General features: G+C 37.7%; 1 protein-coding gene across 11 annotated transcripts in view; it reads left to right on the top strand.

Annotated features, from left to right (window-relative positions):
* Positions 1 to 24,979, top strand: part of MLIP (muscular LMNA interacting protein) — a 242,094-nt gene that overhangs the window by 108,871 nt on the left and 108,244 nt on the right. For 9 of the 11 annotated variants that reach the window (XM_012780772.3, XM_012780771.3, XM_012780769.3 and 6 more), the window contains 2 exons: positions 12,279 to 13,865; positions 23,885 to 23,956. In XM_012780772.3, the coding sequence (XP_012636226.2) occupies positions 12,279 to 13,865; positions 23,885 to 23,956 (1,659 nt within the window). The remainder of the gene's footprint in view (positions 1 to 12,278; positions 13,866 to 23,884; positions 23,957 to 24,979) is intronic. The other 2 variants (XM_012780777.3, XM_012780778.3) reach the window with 1 other exon arrangement.

The following is a 24,979-nucleotide window of genomic DNA, read 5'->3' as shown; positions in this document are numbered from 1 at the left end:
TAAACATAGAAAATAAATTCATAAGATAAAAAGGATTAAACAATTATACTATGAATTGGCTATGGAGAAAATGTAGCACATTTAGCTGGAATAGATTTGGACAAATACGACCTCTTTCTGTTGAACAATTCTTGGAGAGGGTTGATATTGGGAGTTTCTTTAGTTAAGAGGGAGTACTTGGTGAGCTGGGTATATCAAGAAAGATTATTGCAGATATAAAAAAAATCTAGTGAGAAGTCATTAATTGGATATTAGATGTAGACACATTGCTTTTAAACTAGTAGAGAGAAGAAAAATGATAAACTAGGAAGTAAGAGTATGTAAGTAAAATAATTTTCCCCTGTGTGTCTTAAGGAAAATATCTACTGTAGACCTGTAGGCACTAGGCTGGGGGCTGACCTCAGTGAAGTGGAGAAAATATCTTACCCCAAAACGTAGCAGCAAGATTGAATGGTTGCTTTAAGGGAAAGAGCCTGTGGTGCAAGAGGAGAAGACTAACATCTGTGATGGCAGGAAAGATGGGGGATGGATAGGGAGGGATTTTGAAGGAAAGAAATAGTAAGATTTTTCTATTGACGGGATATTGGGTATAATGGAGACACAAGATGACTTCCACAAGGCACAGTTATCATAGAATATTAGGAATGCAGAGGCTGGCCAAGAGCAGGTAGTGGATGAGAAGCTCTAATTTCTTGACAATGAGCATGAGTTGGTACCAAGATGCCCTGTTTAGGATCTACTAGCCCAGGCATTTGCAATCAACTCAAAGTAGTTTGAAGAACATTTTCATTGATGTGTTGGTCTTTTTGTGCTACTAATCTACTAATATAGGTCCTAAGCTATGAAAAACAGAATAGTTTTTTTTTTTTTTTTTTTTGGTGCCACCTCATCTTTATTTTTGGAGCCTTCATTGACTCTCTAATGCTGTATTTTTATTATTTTAATTATCTAGTATCCTATATTGCCTTTTGGTAATGGAAGACTCACTGTGATAAATATCACACAGCCCCCCCCCCACATACACACACACACATAGGTCTACTGGACTAAAGCATTTATTTCTTCTTGAAGTTTATTCTCAGCTAGGTATTAGAATAAAATATTATAATCATATAATTAAAGGTATTCTCAAGCTGGGATAGGCTTAAATATTTCTTTCTTGTATCAGGAAAGATGATGAAGCAACCAAGTTGGAAATATGGGGATTTCTATTTTCAGTGGAGGGTAATTTTGTGTGGCTTCTTTGTGAAGAAAAGGTAGGTGTGATGATACCAAATATTAATAAAGAAGAATGTTAAAGCAATTTTTCAGTTTTGTATTTACTCTTTCCCCCAACTGATATTTCTTCTCCTGGGTTGGCCATTTATTTTTATTTTTGTGTGGCCAAATATACAGAAGTCAAATTAGAGGCTGAATGCATACTTTAAAACCTTTCACTCAAAAAATTATTTAAGAGTAGATTATAGCTCATGTTATCAAAACTCCAAATAAAAAGACCAAGCTCAATTTAATTTATTAATTGTGGCTGAAATTATGACCAGCAATGGGATACTAGATCCTGAAATGTTTGAGAATACCCATTGTTCTAGTTGCCACTTCCTATATTAATCCATCTGAGTGATGAATAGTAGGTTATCATGAAAGAAAAATAAGATGACTGTCACCACATATGTCAACTAAGGAGAAGTCACCAGACCACCCAAGATGGCAGTCTGGGGAGTTTAATGCAGTCAACATTCCATGATTGGGCTACTTGGTGCCAACAACATCAAGTTTTCAATCAGAAATGCAGTCAAGTAAGTGAATTTCGGGTCTAGCTGGTGAAAATGAATTGATGTATAGAATTGCTCATAAGTTAGCACTATTGGCTAATCAGCTATAAGCTATTCCTAAAAAAATGCCTTCAGTTCTTAATATAGCCTTTAACCTTTCCAAAACCTAGCTTAGATGTCTTTTTTTTATCCACATCTTACACTTCTCCTCCTCAGCTCTCCTGAATTATCCCTAAGGTACACACTTCATACCTTCCCATTCCTGAGCCCAAGGTCCCTCTGTGTAGGGTGCTTCTTACTTCCCCCAGCCCATCCCCAATTGCCCAGGGATGCTTGATACTCTAAGCTTAGCCCAAGTAGCACCTCTTCTTAGAGACGTTCCTTTGAAGAGGGGTTAGTGCTTCTCTTCCCTCTTTGTGATTGTCTGCAGTGTTTTGTAGCTTATTTTTTTTAAATATCTCTGCTATAATTCTTTTTCACTCTGCTGCAATAATTGATTTTACCTTTTTTTTTTCTCATTGACTGAAAATAACTGGAAGTCAAGTTCTGTCTCTTCTTCATTTCTATATCCCTATCATTTAGTGCAGTGCCTTCCGCATAAGTGGGGCTCAGTAAGGTGTGTGCAAAGAATCAATATTAAAAAGTTCACATTCTGCTCATCTTTGAAGTCCTTGCTCAGATATTGGCTCCTTCATGAAGTCTGCTGCGGTTTCCTCAGTGAAAGAAAACTCTCCCTCAATATAGTTCTGACAGCTTTTTTCTGTACCTCTTTCATAAGTATTATAATTCTAGCATGTATTATAACTATTTAGGTACATGCCTTATCTCCCCTCACAGATTGTAAAGTCTTGAAAGGTAAAGCCCATGGTAAATTCATTTTTATTAAACATTTTATTCCTTATAGTGGTTAACATATCATCTTGAACATAGTCAATATCAATAGTGGGTGGAATGTATATATGCCCCAAATGCTTTCTTTGAAGTGGCATGTTTAAATAAAAATATGTTATATTGAAAAAAAAATCACTAAATAATTTAAAAGTGAAAGCCCAAGTAAAAATGCCATGTAGAATGAGCAGTTGAATCAAAATTCTCTTAAATAAAATTTAGAAAAGAAAGAGACTTGGATGTTCATATAAAAGTGTGAGAATTATCTTACCTAGTGATAGTATTAGAGTTAAAAGAGAGGTGAATGCACACAACACACAATGATTTGTCTGAGAGACCTATGACAAAGCTTGGAGCTAAGGCAGTGATAGTGGAACTACAAAGAGAGCCTTATAGGATTAGAATCAGCTGGACTTGTTCATTGACAATATATAGGAAAACTAAGCATGTATGAAGTTTATTTCCAAGGAAATTGGGTTAAGTTTTGGCATCATTAATTAAGGAAAGACTATCCAGGTCTTGGGAGGGGTGAGAAGAGATTAGACACCTGATATTGAGTTCGAGATCCTTTGGTGGTACTGCATGGTGATATGTAGAAAGAAGCTGGAAGTGTGAATCGGAACACAGGAGACAGATGGGAGACTGCAGTTGTTTGTTATATATGTTGAAGTGATGGGAGTGGAGATATTTACTCAGGGAAAGAATGTTGAACAAGACAATGTAGAATTCAAGCCAGGAAATGGCAAAATATAAAGGACCTGTGAGTGGTGGTGCATGCCTGCAGTCCCAGTGGCTTGGGAGGCTGAGGTGGGAGGACCCCTTGAGCCCAGGAGTTTCAGGCACTGCTGTAGCTAGGATCGTGCCATTGTACTCCAGCCTGGGCAACAGAGTGAGGTCCTGTCTCTAGAAAAATAAAAATTAAATTTAAAAAATAAAGAACCTGTAAAAGAAGAGATGCCAATGAAAGAGACTGAAATGGGACCAAAGAAGTTGAAGAGAATAGTTTCATGTAATCAAGCCTAAAGGGACTTTCAACAAAAAGAGGAGTCTACAGTGGAAATGTAAAATAAGGTCAAATAAAGTAGGTCCCCCAAGCCCATTAAATCTGGAAATTAGGAGGTCATTTGAATGGGGTAATGGGGACAGAAATCAAGTTGAGACATGCATGGGAGGTGAGGACAGGAAGGTCCTGCACCAAAGAAGTGATATGGGAAAGCAAAAAGGAGATGGGCAACTAACTGACAATGCTCCTCTGGATAAGTCACTGAAATCATAACCCTCAGTTTCCTCATTTGTAATATTTATAAGAATATTAACATTTCTTATGAAGTTTCAATGAGATGATACATGCAAATTGCCTAGCATAGTGCCTGGTAGGCTCTCTAAAAATAATTTTCTGTATTTAAGAAGTTTGAGATGGCAGCATGTTGGGGGCACAGAGTAAGGAGGGGGAGAGGTTTTATCCATTTGTTCAAATGTAAGGTGAGTTGTAAGAACCAGGGGGGAAAGGACATGAGACACGGAAAATGAGATCAGAAAAACTGACCATGGTCATATTAAAGAGGTTCTTATGTGAAATTTTGGGGTATTTGGAGATTAGCTCATGTATTTATTGAATAACTAGATTTCATGCATCCATGGAAAAGGGATTACAACAAATTATTTAGATGGGAGATTAGATGTAGAAACCTTCCTTATACATCCAGGCTTCAACTTTATAATGAAGCCTGTTCGTGCCAGCACATTGTATACCAGCAGCCTTTATGTGTCTCTCTCACTCCTCTAGATTCCTGAGTCCCTGTAACTTGACAAAAAAATCTTTTTCTCGCCTCTGGTTCCCATGGTTTCACATGAACCTGTGATTACATAGAGAATATACCTTACATGAATTCTCTTAGTGAGCATTCCTAGCTCAGAGAACACTGTAAGAGAGAGCCAAGGACTCCTGCCTTACAGTTTGTGCTGTTGTTCCATATTTTCCCTTACTAAAGCAAATAATCTATAGCTTTTGACCTCAGAGATCTAGAGGCTGAAAACCTTGAAAGAAGCTGAGAGGTTAAACTTCCATGTTGGATTCTGCTAACTGCTGGGGAGACTAGCTTGGAATGCCACAAGCAGTTCCTGAACCATGGCATGTTTATATTGAGATGTCGGGAGGTAACGTGGACATGGCCATCAGCTGGACAACTCTTTAACTGCATGCAGAACAGGGCCACCTGGGGACAGTAAAGAACACTGACCTTGTACAAGTGGGTGAGAGACATGCAAGCAGTCACTCAGATTGTAGGTGGCCCTCTTGATCATATACTTGCCTTAAGCAGTCAGGGAAGATTACAGATGTAGAGGCCCTCATTCTTTTAATGGATGGACAAATCCCTAACCAATTTTATTTTTTTTTAAAAAAATCAACCTTTCTCTAGTGATCTCCCACTGCCACCTCCCCATTTCCCTTCTTACCTGGGGTGAGTAAAAGATTCCCATCTTTTATCTTCTCTGTCACCTTCCATGATGAGTTAGACTGGATACACTTAGGAGAAATTTTTCTGAATCAGTGAGAGGCCACAAATTCTCCTCTGATGCTGGCAGAATCCTCGCAGTCCCTGAATGATGGCTTACTGTTTCCTCTCTGTAGGTTAATTTGTATAATAGCTAGGTACAAAGGAAGTACACATATGTAAAATTAAATTTGACAATTCCAGCAGAAAGATGATGTAGCCTTTTAAGAAAAGGGTCTCCTGACTTGTTAAATGTTAGAATTTGAGTTTTTCTCTGGCTGGAGAGGTGGAGACTGAATCAGAGGTCAGAGGCAGTCTTCTCCCCATTGCCTACCCCCCTCCCTTACTGCCCAGAGTCTAAAGCAGAATAAGAGGGGCAGTTGCAGAGGGCAGTGATGAAACCCTCTTCAAGGAGACACTATGTCCCTGCTTCTGGGTCCTTCTGTTCCTGCATCTACTAGACATTTTATTTTTTTTTATCCCTGCATGAAGGTAATAGGCTAGGCACTAGGTATACAAAATTTAAAAAGCATAGTATTTGCCTTCAGGAAACTTGAAAAGCAGATGCACCTGAAAACAATGACAAGGAAAGGTAGCATGTTCAGAAAACTTGGGAAGCCTACAGGGAGGATGCCTAAGAGGGCCTGAACCATCAGGAAGGGTTCACAAAGGCAATATTGTATGAGCTGAACTTGAAGGATAAATACAAGTTTTTGGGCATTCTAGACATGGCAATAACCAAGGAAGTACCAACATATAAAAAAGTGTGGAAGAAGGGAAAAATATGAAAAGGATTCATCAAAACAGAAAATAAACTAGCAGAGAGTAATGAAATAGAGGCCACAGGTAAAATAGTTTTGAAAAGGAGGCAGAGGTTAGAAGAGTCAGAATCTATAAAAAAATCAGAAAAGATAAGGGATTCAAGTGACTGTTGGGTTTAGGAAAAAAGAAATCATTGCAGACCTCGGGCTAACAATTTCTATGAAAGAGTGTTGGGGGAAGACTTAAGAAGTTGGTGGGAAATGTATTAGTTTTCTCTTGCATTATAGATTATTACACATTTACTAGCTTAAAAATTTACCCATTTCTCTTGGTTTCTGTAGATCAGAGGTCTGGGAATGGCTGAGCCAGGTTTTTTGCTCAGAATCTCACAATGTTAAAATCAAGGTGCTGGTCAGATTGCATTCTCTCTGGAGGCTCAATCAGGGAAGGAGCCTCTTTTAAGTTACTTCATGTTGTTGGCAGAACTAATTTCCTTGAGGCTGTAGATTTCCTGGAAGATTACTTCTTAAAGGCAGCAACAGAGAAAAAGAGTCTCTGCTGCTTTGAGTTTCTAACTCAAAAGATCTTGTTTTTTAAAGAGCTTACTTGATTAGGTCAAACCCACACAGGATAATCTTCCTTTTAATTAACTTAAAGGCACCTGATTAGGGACCTTAATTACATCTGAAAATCCCTTCACCTATGTCACGTTCTATTAGATAGAAGCAAGTCACAATTTCCACTCACATTCAAAAGGAAGGGATAATACAAGGCTCTGACTCTGGGAGGTCATTTCAGAGCTTGTTGGCTCCAAGAAGTAAACAATCAATACAGTGATTGTTTAGTAGTGACTTGGCTGAGAAGAGAACGACATGGACCTACAAAGATCTTGGTGTATGTGTATGCATGCATATGCTTTTACCTGTTAGCTTTTGCTGCTTAACAAAGCACACCAACATTTAGGGTTTTCAAACACAATCATTTATTTTGTTCAAAAATTTGCATGTTCAATAATTTGGGTTGCATTCAGCTAGGGGGTTATGTAGATATGGGTCAGACTCAACTTATCTTTGCTGTGGCTTACTCATGTGTCTATAACTGGCTGCTGGGTTGGCTGGTGGCTGGTTAGCTCTCTGGTGGCTGATTAGTTATATGCTGAGTTGTGGTTTTACTTCCTCCAGTAGACTAGCCTGGTCTCATTCACATTATAGCAATGTTCAATACCCGGCAAGCCAGTAAGACCCAATTCACAAGTGCTTTTCAATTCACTGCTTCTTTTTTTTTAATTAATTATTTTTTCAGCATATTATGGGGGTACAAATGTTTAGGTTACATATATTGCCTTTGTCCCACCTGAGTCAGAGCTTTAAGCACGTCCATCCCCTAGACGGTGAGCACCGGACCCATTAGGTGTGAATATACCTATCCCCTCTTCCCCACTCCCACCTGCCTGACACCCCAAGAATGTTACTATTATATGTGGATGTAACTGCTTCTTGTGTTGCATTTGCCAGTGTCCCATTGTCCAAAACAAGTCATTTGGCCACCCCTAATAGAAGGGTGGGGAAAGGACTTTGCTGTTATTATGGAAATAATAGAGAATTATGGGTATTTTCACTGTCTGCCACAATGATATTTATTTTTATATTTTTAAAGACACTTAGAAAATTTCTGTTTTATGTGTATGTAAGGATGAGGGAGCTAGTAAAAAATAACAAGGATGAATATAGAGGGTATGGAGGATAACTGGTGAAATGAGATCACTAAGAAGGCAAGAACTACTGAATTCAGGGGGAATTCACCTTTTAGAAAGCACAGGTCATCATTTTTACTTAGATTGAAGGAAAGGGAATGAAGGTGAATCTAGAAAAATTTGATTTCCTGGTAACCTCAATTTTTTTTCTGGAGTAAAGAGATCTAGGTCATCTGTTGAGTATAATGGGGGTGGTGGTGGGTTAAGGGTTTGTGGAGAATGTTAACTTTTTAGAAGAGCTGTTGAGCAGAACAGGGGAGGAAGCAAAGGACCAAACAAAAGAAAAGAAAGAAACAAAATAACCAACAAAAAAGCTGAGAGGCACAGGGCCCAACTGAGACTACAGACACTGGACTTGTGCTTTCACCAATCCAAGTGCCTCACCCAGCCCATATGTGAACTGAGAAAGGTTCCTGCTCTGTATACAAATGTAAGGGAATTCAGCCCTACTCTCAACCGGTGCCCTTGTATGGGACACAGTTTATAAATCAAGTGCAATGATGCTGCCAATTGACAAGGTGGTGCCAATTTTTTCTTATAACTTTAAGTAGATTAGGTCTAGGAACATAATGGCAGTTTCTGGGGTTGATTTAAAAATTAGTATTTACAAAGAAGATTGGCAAGAGACCAAGATAGATAGAATGTTGACAATGCTGGCAAGAAAGTTGAGATTGAACCAAGTATTACTAAAACCTCAAATGAAAAATAGAAGATTAGAGAGCTGAGACTGGGTAGCAACAGAGGGGCTCTGTCATGAAGGAAATATCATTAGTTCATGGTAGACACAAAGAAAGCACTGATAAAATTGTCAGTATAGGTGATCAGATTAAACGTTCAATCTGCTAATAGGTCAATCTGGCGATAGAACTAGAAGTAGGGATACCAGAAAAGATTATTTATTTAATTTATTCAGGAAAGAAGGGCTGAGAATCTGCCCTGTAGCATTGAATATTCATCAGAGAGAAGTGGACCAATCACTTGGTAAGTTTAGGAGGCCAAGCTGAAAATGATGTAATGACTGGTATTTGAGGATAATGGGAAATCTAGGGTTACTGCCTTGCACAGCTGCACAGATTCAGGAGGAAGAGCACTATATGGCACCAACATCTGGTGCTGTCAAAACCTCAGCAACTATTTAAAATATCAGGTAGCAATATCAATCATTTCAGCTTTTATTCAGATGCTCTGAGATATCTTAGACATACTAGGGAAAATTGAATATATGAAGGAGCAGTTAATATTAAGTTTACTGAAATTACAAGGCAGCTCTACAATAGAGATTAACTGTTTAAATAACTGATGGTTTCTATTATGCAGGATTTGAGGGTGGATTTATGATTAGGATCATCTAAGTAAAGAGAGCATTGCATTGCAAGCATGTTCTGTTCCTGAGATTATTGTGAATGTATTCCAGAGTTGAGGATAGTCTTTCCAGGAGAAGAGAGCTTTGAGAATGACTCTGGGGGAAGTGTGTGGGGAGGTGTCTCAAGGAACCAGAAGAGTTCTGGGGTCTGGAGAACATAGTCACGGGTACTTCTAGAGAGATGTTTGAGGCACAGGAATCCATAAAGATGAGGTAAGAAGTAAATGGTGGAGAAGATAGAGAACAGTATTGAGACAGAAGGAATTAGAACATTAGTAACAAACTTAGAGAACAACATAAAAGGTTATTAGTGAGAGAAGAAGAAGGGATGGAACTAACTTGTAGACATCAATAGAAAAGTTTGGCATCACTGTAAGGCATTAATAGGGAACAGGTAAAATTAAGGAATGATTGTGAGCTATTGATTGAGAATTCAACAGTTGCTCATTCCTTCTTTCTGCATAAAATTATTCGTATCTTTATCCCTTCTTTTTAAACTTGTGAATAAGAGGAACTCATTTTTTCAGTTGAGAGGAACTCAACTGAATTTTTTATTAAAACATGAGCCCTTCACTCATGACAATTTTGTAAAAATATGGTACCACATATTAATATTTGTATAAATTAGGATGGCATCATGTTGTATTTGGAAGTTAGACATATTGAAAATACTTATTATATTGAATAGGAAAATATAATAAAAATTATACATAGATTAATATAAACATTTTTAGACTTTTCTGTCTTAGAAGTTCTTCAACAATCAACTTGTAAATTGTATTAAGAAGTACAATAGAATTCTTTGTTATTTATAGTAGGTAAAATATTACTTAATGTGGTAGAATGTTTGGTAATTAGAAGCCATAATCTTGAGAAAGTTGGATAAAACGTCTCAAATTTACAAGTCTATGGCCTTAAAATACTGATAATTTGGTGGATAATCAAGATAAATTAATGAGTTTGTTATATATTGGTTTAGTGCAAAAGTAATTGCAGTTTCAGACTGTGAATTTTAAATCATTATAACTAGGCTCAAACACATCTTTATTAATCAAAATAGGAACCATTACAGTCAACACATTTTTGCCAGTGAGAAATAAGTTTGTTTATTCCTGTAGCATAAAAATCTGTTCTTTGGGATCCGATGAACTCTTGGAAAGCATTTTCTGCTTCCTGCTGGTTGTGGAAGCCTTTCCCTGCAAAAAGTTATCGAGATGCTTGAAGAGGTGGTAGTGGGTTGGTGAGAGGTCAGATGAATATGGTGGATGAGGCAAAACTTTGTAGCCCAATTCATTAAACTTTTGAAGTGTTGGTTGTGTGATGTGCAGTCGGGCGTTGTGGTGGAGAATTGGGCCCTTTCTGTTGACCAATGCCAGCTGCAGGTGTTGCAGTTTTCGGTGCATCTCATTGATTTGCTGAGCATACTTCTCAGATGCAATGGTTTCGCCAGGATTCAGAAAGCTGTAGTGGATCAGACTGGCAGCAGACCACCAAACAGTGACCGTGATCTGTTTTTGGTGCAAGTTTGGCATTGGGAAGTGCTTTGGAGCTTCTTCTCAGTCCAACCACTGAGCTGGCCGTCACTGGTCGTCAGTTGTCGCATAAAATCCACCTTTCACCACACGTCACAATCCGATTGAGAAATGGTTTGTTGTTGATGCGTACAAGAGGAGAAGATGGAACTTCAAAACAAAGATTTTTCTGATGTTTGGTCAGATCATCAGGTACTGACTTATTGAGCTTTTTCACCTTTCCAATTTGATTCAAATGCCGATTGGTGCATTGAGTTCTTGGGCAACTTCTCACGTAGTTGTGAGAGAATCCCCTTTGATGATTGGTCTCAATTGGTCATTGTCCACTTCCGATGGCCGGCCACTGTGCTCCTCATCTTCAAGGCTCTCGTCTCCTTTGCAAAACTTCTTGAACCACCACTGCACTGTACATTCAGTAGCAGCTCCTGGGCCAAATACATTGCTGAGGTTGTCTCCACTGCTTTACAACCCATTTTCAACTAGAATAAGAAAATCACTCACAATTTGTTTTTTGTCTAACATCATTTCCATAGTCCAAAATAAACAGCGAGTAATGTGTCATTAGCAAACAAAACAAAACCATAAAGTGAGAAATGAGCATTAAAATGATATATAACATAACAACATTTAAGAATGTATTCCAATATCAAATGGCAAGTTTTCAACAATGCTAAAACTGCAATTACTTTTGCACCAGGCTAATATTTTCAGTGACTGATACTCCCTAAATTCTTTATTAGAGATGCATATTTATCCTTTCTCTTCTATACTAAGAGAATCAAACCAATACTTTTGAAGGGACGCCTCTGTTTAAAAGGCTTTGGAATCATTTATGACTTCAATACTTATCTGAAAGTACTGGATGATTTTTAGAATGGCACAAGAATACACATACCCAGCTATTTCACAGACTCTCTCTAGCTTCTCTTGTAAAATGACATATTGTTTATTCCCTCTTTATTTGGTGTGAGATTGGTGGGTTGTGTTGTTTCAGGTGGATTGCATTTGTAAAGTGCTCTGGCTTCTTTTGATATGAAAGAAAGCCTGTTTCTTTCAGCATAATCCAAAACGTCTGTTAAATGCTCATTAAATGTTCATGTTAAGTGTTCATTCTGGCAAGTAGTGTAATTAGTGAAAATAAACTAAACCTTCCTCTCTATTTTGGACTTTGCTTTTACTCTCCTAATTTATCATTCTGTGTTGATGTTGGGTTGGGTGCTTCATCTTTTGATTTCTGGGCACTTTATCAGGTTCACGTGTGTTAATTTTTTTTAAAGGATTATAGTCATTATTATTATATGATGAAAGAAAATCCATTTCATTTTCCAAAGTGAATTTTGGAATTTATACTGATGGTGATTTAAAATCTTTTCAAATCACACCATTCAAAATTCAGATAACTATTTCAGACGTTGTCAATGAATTATTTTCCAAATGGAAACACGCAAAACAATTTTACATCGATTTTCATTCCGAGGAATACATAAGGTAGAGGATATACTACTTCACAGCTTATTTATATCTCATTTCAAACTTAAAGCAATGCCTTATTAGCAAAACAGAATTTCCTGCGTTTTTATGGAGGTTTAAAGATGTCTCCCTTCGTGCAAACTAGGAGAGGGGCTGTTTGCATGATCACACAAGTGAGGAGAATATTTGGGTAGTTTCGCAAATAATGCCCTATTTCAATCTGTCTATTTCTCTTTCCTCTAGTTAACTTCTTCTCCCACTACCTCTGAGCAGCTTGCCTGTAAACCACATGCTTTCTCCTTTGTTTCTCCAACTAATCCGAGCGCACCACTCGACCCAGCTAACCTCGACGGGGCCTCTGTCCTAGAGGAGTTCCACACGAGGAGGCTGCACGCCAGTGGGGCGGTGGTGGAAGAATCAGCTACGTATTTTCAAACTACCGCCCACTCTGCACCCTTCTCTGCACCGAAGGGCGCCTCCTCGACGTTACCGTTTCCCCATTCCGCTCAGCTACCAGGTTCTCATCTGTTCAGTCCGAGCGCAGCCCATCGGAAACCTGCACTGACACCCGAAGCTCTGCAGAAGACAGCTGTCGCCTCGCCTGTCCTTAGTCGCGGAGAAAGCCCGAGAACCTCTCCTCCTCCGCCGTCCACCTGTGCACCCCCGAGGTCGAGTCCGGCCTTGTACATACCGGTCCGCATTGTCACGCACTCCCTGTCTCCGAGTCCGAAGCCGTTCACCTGCTCTTTCCACGGCTCCTCTTCCACCGTCTGTAGCCAAATGTCATCGAGCGGAAATCTTTCCAAGTCAGGGGTAAAATCCCCAGTGCCCTCTCGGCTCTCCCTCCTCACGGCCATTCTCAAGTCAAAGCCCTCTCACCAGAGACCCTTTTCCCCCGCGTCCTGTCCCACCTTCTCTCTCAACTCCCTGGCCTCGTCCACGCTCACACTCGATCAAAAGCCAAAGCAAACCCCACCGCCCACGCCTAAAAAGTCTCTCTCAAGCTCCTCCCTGAGAGCCGGGTCCCCAGATCTAGGGGACCACCAGGATGCTGAGCTGACTCGGCAATCCTTTCACGTACCTTTACCTGCCCAGTCTGCTCCCATTTCTCAGGTGCCCTCCCGCTCCCCTGCAAAACGTGTGGGTAGCAGTCTGGTTTCTTTGAATGTAGAGAAAACGCCACCCCCCACTTGGAAGAGCAAAACCATGCTCTCCCTGCTGCAAACCGACATGTCAAGTTCAAGTTCGACAGGTCTTCCTCCTGTCCCACCGAGCTCTTCTCCTCTCTCTTCTTGGAGGGGCAAACAGGATGGTGACCTCAGGGGTCCAGAAAAGCCTAGAAATATTTATACACACCTCTCCTTCTTAACCTCCCCTGCATTACCTTCTTTATCTCCTCCTAGTAATCAAAGAGCCACGCTCTCCCCTGCAGAGAAATGTTTCCACCATCCTTCCCCAGCTCTTTCGAACCTGATAAACAGGTCCCAAAGAGCCTCATCCCAACTGTCTGGCCAGCAGCTGGATCCTCCAGCTCTTCCTTCACTCCCTCTCTCCAGCGCTCGCTCTGCCTCTCTTGCCGACGTGGGGGCCTCCTCTGTCCCTTGTGCTAACCTGCCCGGCCAGGCGCTCCAGCTCAGCCCCCCAGCCCCGCACCCACGTTGTGGCAGTGGCACCTTGCCTTCAAGACTTGGGAGATCTGAAAGCACCATATCCGACCACAGGTCGCCTGTGTCAACCCCATCACTTCCCATATCTCTAACAAGAACTGAGGAGCTGATTTCACCTTGTGCATTGTCCATGTCAACAGGCCCTGAAAATAAGAAACCCAAGGTATTTTTTGCACGTTGCATGGTGCATGCTTACTTTGGAATGGGAAAGAATCTTTTTTTCCCTCCCATGGGAAAAATCAATAATTATAATGTTCATTCTGCTCCTACAGGGAGGTAGAGAAAGTGCAAGGGGGAGGAGATTAGGATTTGTTATATTTGAATGTGGAGATGCATTATAATCTGTCTAAAATCACATGTTTCAGTCAAATCCTCTGATTTTACAAGTAGTTCTCCTAAGGTAACTTCTTATGTCTATGGCCGCAAGGGCATTTTTTTCCCCCAAACACAATATGAGCTACGCCATTGGTCCTAATTACAGAATCAGAAACAGCTGGTTGAGATTTGGGAATATGATACATTTCTGATTACTTAATAACAGGGACCCTATTATCCATCAACATTTTCTGTATTGACAGAATAGTAGGCAGGATTAGTATAAAATGGAATATTATTTTAGATCTAGCCCTATAATATGGCCAAGCCAGATCGAAAACTTTCTATTTCTCTTACTCAGATTCATTTATCATTATTATTAATTTCCTCCCCCACCAGGTTGATTTCTTTATTACTCCTCATACCATAAGCTAAATCAATATGACTTTAGCTATATACATATAGGACAAAAAGGAATAGAAATTTTCCTTATATGTGAAAATTATTTGATTTATTATAAACACTAAATACTTAGCAATTATGAGATCCAGAAAGGATGGACAAGCTGCATATAAGGAAATAGGTTTAAGAGAAGAGAAATATTGGTTTTATATGTTCTGAAGCAACCCACTGAGTAAGGATGTGAAAACAGCACTTCTTTTACTACCAGAAAGGATTTGAAAGAATAACGCCATTGTTCAATTCTCCTGGTGGTAGGCAACTCTGCTGTAGGGCATTCCAGCTTACCAACTATTCTCAAATAATTCAGAATGTGAATTTATACACCCAGAATTTGATAGCTATTATAGAAATAAAATAAAATTATGAAAGTGCCTGTAATAGGAGGGGTAGGGATTTTCAATTCAATTATTGAAATAATATAGTTTGGGAGCTTCCAAATACCATAAAGAGTGTTTTAACTCTGTCACTTATACAACGAATGTAAGGTTGAAGTGTTGAAGTGGCCCTCATGATGGTTAAGGATGTTGCTATACTATTGAACTTGGAGAGCATGCATTGAACACCTACTATATACCCATCACTGTACTAGCTTTCTTTGGAGTGTGTGTGGTTTTTCTAAAGAGAACTAAGAGGTATTTCTTTGTTTTTCTAAAAAATTCAATTTTATTCAGCAGAAAAAATATGCATATACATGATGCAGAGAGGCTGTATAGAATTATGACATCTAAATACAGCTAGAAAACAAGTATGAGGCAAGATTAACATTGTGTAAATCAGATTATAAATAGGATAATTATTGACTGAGTTCAATATAATAGGAATATTATTTATGGGATATGGTTAGCATAGGAAGTTATCAAAAATATCAGGCCTGTTGGAACTGTTTAGGATTTCACCTAATGAATAGGAGTAGAGTTGGCATTTCAGAAATGGAAAACAACCTAACCAAATATATAGAAGATGAACTCAGAAGAATATATGTGGAGACATGAGAAGATTGGTCTCATAATCGAATAATAATAATAGTAATGGTATCAAATGCTTTGTGTGAGTCAAGAACTATGCTAGTAGTTATACAAAATAGTTGAATAATTAATTAAGATGGATTATGTCAGTTAATTTTGATAACCATATGAGACTGGTAATATTATTATCCTTATTTTTCATGTCAAGAAACCATAGTTCAGTAAATAGCTTGTCCAGGTCACATATCTGGTATAGAGCTGACATTTGTATTAATTTAAGTCTGTTGATTCTTGAAGCCATGCTATTTATTACTATGATTTATTGCTACAAAGTAATAACTCATATTAATTACTAATTTAGCCTGACTTTATAATTCTCATGAAGAAAATTATTATTTTGGAATAATGACCAGAATGTTCAATTTATATAATATTTGGGTCATTTTCAAAGGTACTAGAGGTTATTTAGTGCTTGTATTTTAAACTTTCAAAGCAAATGAGGTAAATAATATTTAATTTTTTCTAGGATTCTAAATTTAAAATTTTTATTTATTTGATGTAAAATGACATGGTTATTATCTTTTCAACACATATGTGGTGTGATTATAAAATTTGTTTGTGGTGCATTAAAAAAGAACCTGGCAATCTAATCATTACTGTTTTCTAAATTTATTAACTGTCATTTCTTAAACCATGCTGCCATACTCTTAAATTGTTAATTACCTTTGTGAAAAGTGATTTTACTGCAGAAGCTTCTTCAAAGTGTTTCTGTTTGTGGTTCACTGTGTTTTGTTTATGTTTTGTCTGTTTTGGATATAGTCAGAGAGTTGAAAAAGGGTGAGCTCTCAAGGGCTTTTGATAAATTAAAGGCCTATTTATTGAAGACCTATTTTTCCTTGGCTCTCTTCCTTCTCCCAATAATGAACGCTTTTCAGCATTTACTTTTTTTTTTCTTTTTGCTTTGTTTTATTTCCAAGTTAAGAAAATTCACGCTTATAGAAATGTATGACAAATTTTATGAACAGGAAAATAAGAAGAATGATTATATTTTACCTACCAGTAAAAATATTAATCTATGCTTTTGAACAGATAAAAAAGCTTCTTATCATGGGTAAGATTTGTTACAACTTCTGCTAAAATAATTGCTCTTTGAGACATGCTGTTCTTTTTCATATTTTTCTCACATTTTGCTATATTATCTCTCTAGGTAAAAATTTTTTTATTACAAACTATTATTTTCAGAAATTTAACTTGAGTATAAAATTCATTAAAATTTATGCTGGAATAGATAAATCTTATCCCAATTTCTTTTGACATTTGACTAATGTTTAAATTGGTAAGATTATTTTATACAATGGTAGGAGGCAATAGACAAAAGCTTTGTGATATCAAAGAATTTATATGCTTTCATGGGTTGTTTCTTGTCTTGCTCCTTTCAGTGTGATGTTAATCTGAGCACAGGGCTCTTTTTGAAGTCAAAGAGCTTCAGATTTAGGTCAGCTTCATTCACTCCAGATCCCAAAAGGTTAGGGGTCTTAGAACACAGAAAGCCATCAAATTAAAACGCAAATGGCTGAAGGATATTAGTTCAAAGTCTGGGTCCTACTGTCCTTTGATATGAAAATAAAATGGATCAGCTAGAGTATGCTGAGCTAAATTCAGATACAAAGCATGTTTGATGTTTCTTTTTCATGGAATCTTACAGTTCTGAATCTGTTTGCATTAGTATGATATAATTGACATGACATGTTAATTTCAGATGTACTTTTTAAAGTATTATTTCACATTATAATCAGTGCCCTAGACTGGATAGGCATCACTCTGAATGTTTCTCGGGCTACTTTTTGATCATTTATATTGTCTGAAACTTCTTTTTCCTTTGGGTAACACCGGATATCACAAAATTCACCCTTGGGATTGTTTTGATTTCTAGTTTGCCTTTATTTTGCCTTTATTTATAAATGAGTTTAAGTTTTTCTCCTAGTGAGTTATCATGGTCTTCCATATAAAAATTGGGGTGACTATACATCAAAACCTCATCTCGTCTGTTGCTCACTGAAGATGGTCTGATAATCTCTTCCAGCTATGAAGGCCTTCAATGGTGGGGCAGGCCTGGTCTTAAGGCTATTCAAATGCATAGCTTGTTTAGGGAATGAGCTGGGAGCCTTTTGATATCTCATGAACATTTATATCTGGTGTTTTATTTGTAAAACTCTCAATCTTTTAAGGCATCAAAACATCTCCAGGTATATCACACTAAAAACTTGGTGGCAGCAGTCTGTATGTGATTTTCTCCATTTCTGCAGAACCACATGTAATTTGGGAAATAAGCAACATGCAATGTGTCTCTAGTAGCTAAAATAGTTAAACTGGGTTCAGATAAATTATCCATTCAATAAATATGTGATGACTACCTAATATGTGCTTTTCAAAGCTGTGAGGATATTGCAACAAATAAAACATCCAGAAATGCCTATCAAAGAAAGTCGATATTCTACTAGGGAAGAAAAACAATCAACAATAACTCCTCCAAAATAAGTAATTTATCTTGTGTGTTAGAAGTTTGTAAGCGGTATAAAAGAATAGCCATGTAAGGAGAATAAAGAAGCTACAGTGATACAAGTTTATGTTGGGTGCTTAGGATAGGTTTCTTTGAGAAACTGACATCCAAGGAGCTGATGCTCCTTAGAACGGTATAGTGATAAAAAAATCCTGAGTCCAGAGAATGCTTGATGGGTACAAAGAACAGATTTGGGGCCAGTGTTGTGACAGTAGAATGAGTGACAAGGCCTTGAGGTTCTGAGAGGGTAACGTAGCTGGGAGCTGGATCCTGTGGAATCCTGAAGTTCACTCTTTAGTCTTTGATATTTTTCTTTGAGTAATACAGGAAACCATTGGAGCATTTTGAATAGATGAGTCAGTATTATCTACCCTACTGCTGTGTTAAGAATAGACCTTAAGAGGGTGAAAGAGGAGGTTGAAAGAGTTTAGAAGGCTATTGCAACAATTTAGGTGAGTGCTGATGGTGCCTCTGGTCAGCTTATGGCAGTGGAGATGAAGATAAGATTTCTCTGTATATTTTGTAGGTAGAGTAACAGACATTCACCAATCATCAGAGCCACTATACAAAATGATAAAACAGTTGAAATTAGACTTATGTGCCCTTCTTGTTTTCTTGTTTTGTTTTTTTCTCCTTTTTCTTTTTATCTCATTGTCTTTTACTTTATCCCCTTCACAAAGTTCTAGTAGCTTTCTGGGCATTCTTGACTTCCTAAGATTCTCCCACCCGTCACTTCTGCCCCTATACTAACCAGTTCTGTGTCCTAGTCTCTTTGCTTCTCAGCTAGCCTCTCTGAATTGCTCTTAGTAATGATTCACACTCAGGTGTCAATGATTTAAAAAAAATGTTGCTTTTACTACTAGGGGAGTATTTGCACTTGAATGCCCGGGTTGTGTAGTTTAATTTACAAGAGATTCTTCAAAGGAAAAAAAAAAAAACCCAACAACCAGGAAATCAAGGTCAGGAATTCAAATCTTGCAAGTTCACAGCATGAAGGAAGATCACTTCAGAAACTTACTGTGTTAAAAATGCCCTCAGGGTATGCTTGAATGTTGGATGAGGGAGAAGAGGGTCTCTAAATCATCTAGGCTTGTCTAGGACTGGAACCATAGATGAGGAACTAAAAATTGTGGTTTTTTTAAATGTCCTCTGAATCTTATTGTAATCTTCAATTAAATATTTCAATTCAAGTCAACAAATGTTTGCTGGACACCTCTTCTCTGCTGGATTGGCATTAAGTGTTGAAAATAAAAGGAGAAATAATATAAAATCTCTCCTCTAAAAGACTTAGCAGGAGGATAGGGCTAGCAAAATATTATAATATAATGGAATAAATATGCATTTTGGGGTGCTAGAAACACAAGCAGATAAATCAGGGTGGAGAGGGGTCCCAGGAAGGGTGTTGTCCAGGGAAGTTTTCTCAGTAGCTAACTCTCCCATCTGTTTTGCCAGGCCATGGTCTATAGCCAGTCTTTGACAGTTAGTTTTATCCCCACATCCAATCATTCCATTATCAAAACCATTATAGGCTGTGCTCTGCCAGTACTCCGGATGTAAGGGAGGTGTCTGGGTGATCTTCCATGGATTGGATCAGGGCTGGGCTTGGGCTTTCAACTGAGGGCTGGTATTCTGACTCCGGTAGTGCAGACATGGTCATTGAGGAGCAGGAAGCACACCTTTAGAGTGATGCTCTCATGGATGCTTCCAGAAGAAGTTGACCACGGTGGTAGGAAGGCTCTTCCTTAGGGTTTCCTCATCTTATTGTTTATATAATCGGAGGTTCTTTCATTTACCTGCACTTAAAGTGAGGTGAATGAGTCTAAATCCCCAATTCTCAAGGCACCTAACATTGTTCATTTTGAAACATCCTGGGTCTTTATTATTGGTGCCTGTGGTGGCATTTTAGGCATCAGCAATAGGGGGTAGGATAGTGGTAGAAAATATTTTCTGAAAAGGCAGACTGTATTGCTGCTATCCTCACCTTCAAACACAGAATTTAAATTGTAGTAAGAAGCACTGCTTGTAAATAGGATTAGCTCTGGAAAACTTAAGTATAGAAATGCCATTTTCTTTTCTAAATTCAAACTTTGCCCTGCATCAGCTAGTGGATATTTAAGAAATATTTATTGAATGTAAACTGAAAGCATAGATTACAAATTGAGGAGATATAATTTGCCAGATTCAAGTTTAGGCTGGCCATTTTTACCTTCTATGATTAGCTAGTGGTGATTCTAACCTGTAATATCACAAGCTACAATTCAAGTTACATAGAATTATCTTGACTAGAACAATTCATAATTTTGTGCCAAAAAGGAAAACTGACGTACTTGGTTTAGCACCTGGAAGCCTTGGAATGCTGAAGATGAAATATGTTCCCAATTAGAATACAATTTTTTATATTTGGATTGAGTGTATATTGTTAAGAGAACCTAGAGGAAAAACAGCAGGCCCCAAAGTGTCTTTTGTGGCAATGAGTATGATTTTTAGACTGAAAAGGAAAGGGTATGTACATCTTAGAGCAAGCGTCCTCAAACTACGGCCTGCGGGCCACATGCGGGTGTTTTTGCCATTTGTTTTTTTACCTCAAAATAAGATATGTGCAGTGTGCATAGGAATTTGTTCATAGTTTTTTTAAACTATAGTCCGGCCCTCCAATGGTCTGAGGGACAGTGAACTGGCCCCTTGTTTAAAAAGTTTGAGGACCCCTGTCTTAGAGTCTTGAGGAGTACTGCATGTCATCTAGTGGATATTCAATAAATATTTTTTGAATAAATCCATTAGTTGACTGCCATATTAAAATAGATTTACAGGATGGATTAATGTCTACCATGTTGGGAGAATCCAGTGATAAGAATTCTCTGTCCTTAGTATATAATTTGAATGAAGATTAAAATGACATACCTAACAAAATGGTTCATGAAATACTATAAACATTCTTATCTTAATAGTTTACAGTGACAAACCAAATCTAATCAGATGAGATTGGACAGAGATAATACCTAAAGTCCTATTTTGGGTCTAGGAAAAAAGTGCATAAATACAGGATGGAGTTAATCAGGAAATGTTTACAAAAAGATGAAAAGATTAAGAATTTTAGGTGATAGCACACTCAGTGTGATTCAGCAATATGAAATGGCCCTGAGCTACTCTCCTTTAAACTCTCCATAAAAACTAAGGAGATCATCCCGATTATTATCACCTTCATTGCATTAAATGAGTTTATTGTCAATATTATGGAGGTGATGATTATGTTCTACTTTGTATTAAAAACACATCTAGTTCAACAGACACCTTTTCAAAATGTAAAGGAGAGTGATGAGGGTAGTGGAATTCTTCACTTGGGCATTAGGAAGTTGGTGAAGGCAGCAGTATAACTATCACACAGAAGAGAGCTCTTAGCTTGAGTCATGATTTCAAGGGGCAGAGAGACCAATTGGGTAAGTTAACGGGAAGCATATTTTGGCTCAATATAAGGGAGAATTTTGTACCAGTTCTAACAATTAGACCTGAATGTACTGCTTTGGGAGGTAGGCGAGTGTTCATGTGGCTACTGAACATAGAGATTCATGTCTTGGATCAGGGGGTTGAACCAGATGACTTTCAATATCTCTTCTGAATGTTAGATTCCATGATATCATGTGTGCAATAACAAGATATCTCTCTGTACAGATTTTACAGCTATATTCTTTAGAGAAATTGAGGATAGGAGAAGAAATATTTTAAAATGATTACCCATCCTGAAATGAGAGGCAAGAGTGTATATAGTTTAGTTATAGGGCATTTATAAAATTAAATGGGTCAATGTATGTTATTTGTTTAGAAATAATTGGCACCTCCTATGGGCCGTGAAGAGATGGCATTTCAATTTCAATCTTTATCTAAATACGTTGTTGTCTGGAGACCATAGCGGTACAGAGTCAATGTAGGAACCTAGGGCTTGAGGGACCTGAAATATCTTGCACTAATTGCCTCTCATGTAGAGATGGGAGTGCAGGACCCACAGGAGTTGAGAGACCTGTAAAAGGCCACACAGCTGCTTCTTATGAGGGAGAAGAGCTATGTGGAGGAGAGAAAGTGGAAGATAAGTAAACATTCAGAATATATATATATATATATATATTTTTTTTTTTTTTTTGGAAAAAAGGATGTAGTTTCTGAGATCTTGTGCATACTTTTCTGAGTATGTGCTTGTGTATGAGTGTGTGTGTATACGTGTGTATGTCCATATGTGAGTACACGTGAATTTGTATGTTCGCATGTGAATATATGTATATGTTTGTGTGTATGAGTGTGAATGTGTATAAGTGAGCCTGTGTTTTGTGGATGGGTGTGATTGTCTGGCTATGGTGGCTTTCTGTGTCACCTGCTGGCATCCAAGCCTCAGGTTGCTAATTTCTTTTTATTCTCTGTAACACACTAGACTGAGAGGAAAATAAAGATAAAAAATAAAAAGAGAGAATGTGTTCTGCTTTTAGCCAGACAATGACTTTCTTCTAGGTCTGGCACTTTGATTCCTCACTACTCCAGCCTGCCAACCTCTTACCTTTATCATACCAGTTTAATAAAGTTTACTTTATTACATCTCTAAAACCCAAGGTTTAGTTCTATTTGATTACCCTGTCTTCTTCTGCAGACCTTTTGGTTTGCTTTCCAAGGGATTGAGACAGCCTAGAGCTCTATGCCAATTTCCTACTGTCTCTGGGCCACTAAAAAAGCTGCCTGAGCCAAGGGAATTTGAAATGATAGGAGCCTTGGACTTTAGTTAAACAGCTGAGATCTAGAGCAGTATCAAAGCTGGGCTTTTGAGGCTTTCTTGATTAGGCAAATCTAAGGAAGGGAGGATGCTTCTCAAATGCCCACGTTCTTTGACTCAGTCATTTCAGCACAGAGAAAATATCCTGCTGTAGTTTTGTAGTCAAGTGCAGTTTTGTTTGTTTGTTCATTTATTTCATTTTGTTTTCGGGATAGGAGATGTTCACTCTTGCTTTGAGAATGTCTCTTTTGTGAGCAATGACTGTGTAAGCAGTACATTGAATAAACACAACCCACATGATCTGATTGCAAAAAAAAACAAAAAAAACCAAAAAAAACGAGAGGGTTTTGGATTATGCATTTTATCCTGATTTCTACAACATCCTCATGCTCACCCTCTCCTCTAAATACTCCACAAAATTTAAGTATATTACTCTGAGTTGTACTTAAAACTCAGAAAATTTTTATCATCTGTTTTTCACTGTACTAGAAAGTGTGGGAGAGTATGATGAGGCTAAAAAAATGAGTTTAAGATCAAGAGCTTATATTGCTTGTTTTTCCATATGGAGTTAAATTGCTGATATCATTTATATTCAAATTATTGACTACATTGCTGCTTGTTAAGATTGGCTACTAAATTTTATGCATTCTGATTTTTGCTTTTGTGCATGATGCAAGAGAATGTATCAAGAGCTCAATTAAATTTATATGCATAATATTTGTTAATTATGGCACTATAAAAAAGAAACATTCCTTTGAGGATTGAGCAGAAGCCCCCCCCCCCACACACACTCATGCATAAAATTGTGCTACTCTGAAGGAGTGCTGCTAATGAGAAACTTATATATAATTTGGTGAAATGGATGTTTTTAAGTTTTGAAACAGAATAGCATATAATTGCCTATAATTTCTAGGCTGATATTTTACTGTAGTATTTCTTTGCTTCTTGCTCTAATAAAATATTAACATGATAAGCTAATTTTTTTCTGTCAGAAGCAAGTTGTTCAGCATAATAACTCTTTTCTTCATTTGATAACATGTCATTTAACTTAGTAAAACTGTCTAAAATTATGTCGTTATTCTTCATCCTTTTCATCTCTACTCTTGCTTTCTGGTTACCCATTCTAGCAATACAAGACCAAGTCAAGCTACAAGGCTTTTGCAGCAATCCCTACAAACACATTGCTTTTGGAACAGAAGGTCAGTGTTGGCTCAAAAGCAAAGTGAATTTTATGTTTCTAATGTCATTTTTGTTGTGTTTTCTGAAATTTCTTTTGGGGAGATTTCTGTTTTAAAGTTCTGCCTTTACTGAAATATTAATAAAGTGCTGTTCTCAGTTTAGGATGATGTGATAAAAGCATTTTGATGAATATAATTAGAGACATCATTGATTTATTACTACAGGTTGGATATAAGCCTAGAAATGTCTAGTTCACTGTCAAGCATCCTTCAAAAGCTTGATTCAGGTTTGGATAGATACCTGTCCTTTGGAGTTTTAAATAATTGTTATATTCAAGAACTTCCAGGTTTATCCATATTGATCAAAAGAAATGAAATGGGATGATATGTGGGCAACTGTCCCCCTTGGTCATTGACTGGTCAGGACTTGGTGATTAACAGTGGCTTCTGCCACTATAATATACTGATACTCAGATATTATTCCTGAGCATCTAACCGAGTCCCCTAGATCCCATCATGGGCTAAAGCTTTTCATTGATTCTTGCCAGCCACTGATCCTACCTCCATGGATGGAAAGGAGGTTTGAGATGACCCAGTGGCTTTCACATGGCTCTAGGGAATTTTGGCTTTGTTATTAAGAGTCATTAATTATAAAATTACCAGTTGTTACTTCAGTAGGTAAATTAAATTAAAGCTTCTTGTTTAATAAGTGCATTGCACATGCTCAAATGAAGGCCAAATGGAGAATCAGATCACAAATCAAAGTGTAATGTGTTACCAGGTCTGTGAAATTATTTGTTTCATATATTATTTTTGTGATGATTTATTTAGGCAATTTATCTCTTAGTGCATTAAGCCCGTTTTTTCCTGTGTAATTATAGTGTTTCAAATACTGTTACTATCATTTTTCAAGACCTTAATGTTTGTCAACCAGGTGGTATTTTGATCACTGGTTTATAAATCTACAATTTTTCTCCCTTAGCACGATCTGGAGAATAAAACTTTTGTATGATCTCTTCTCTAAAAAGTAGGAATTGTTAATGG

Source organism: Microcebus murinus, chromosome 5 (assembly GCF_040939455.1).
Source record: "Microcebus murinus isolate Inina chromosome 5, M.murinus_Inina_mat1.0, whole genome shotgun sequence".
Classification (NCBI taxonomy): Eukaryota; Metazoa; Chordata; class Mammalia; order Primates; family Cheirogaleidae; genus Microcebus; species Microcebus murinus.
The sequence above is the reverse complement of the archived record's forward strand: the minus strand, read 5'-3'. Positions and strand labels throughout refer to the sequence as shown.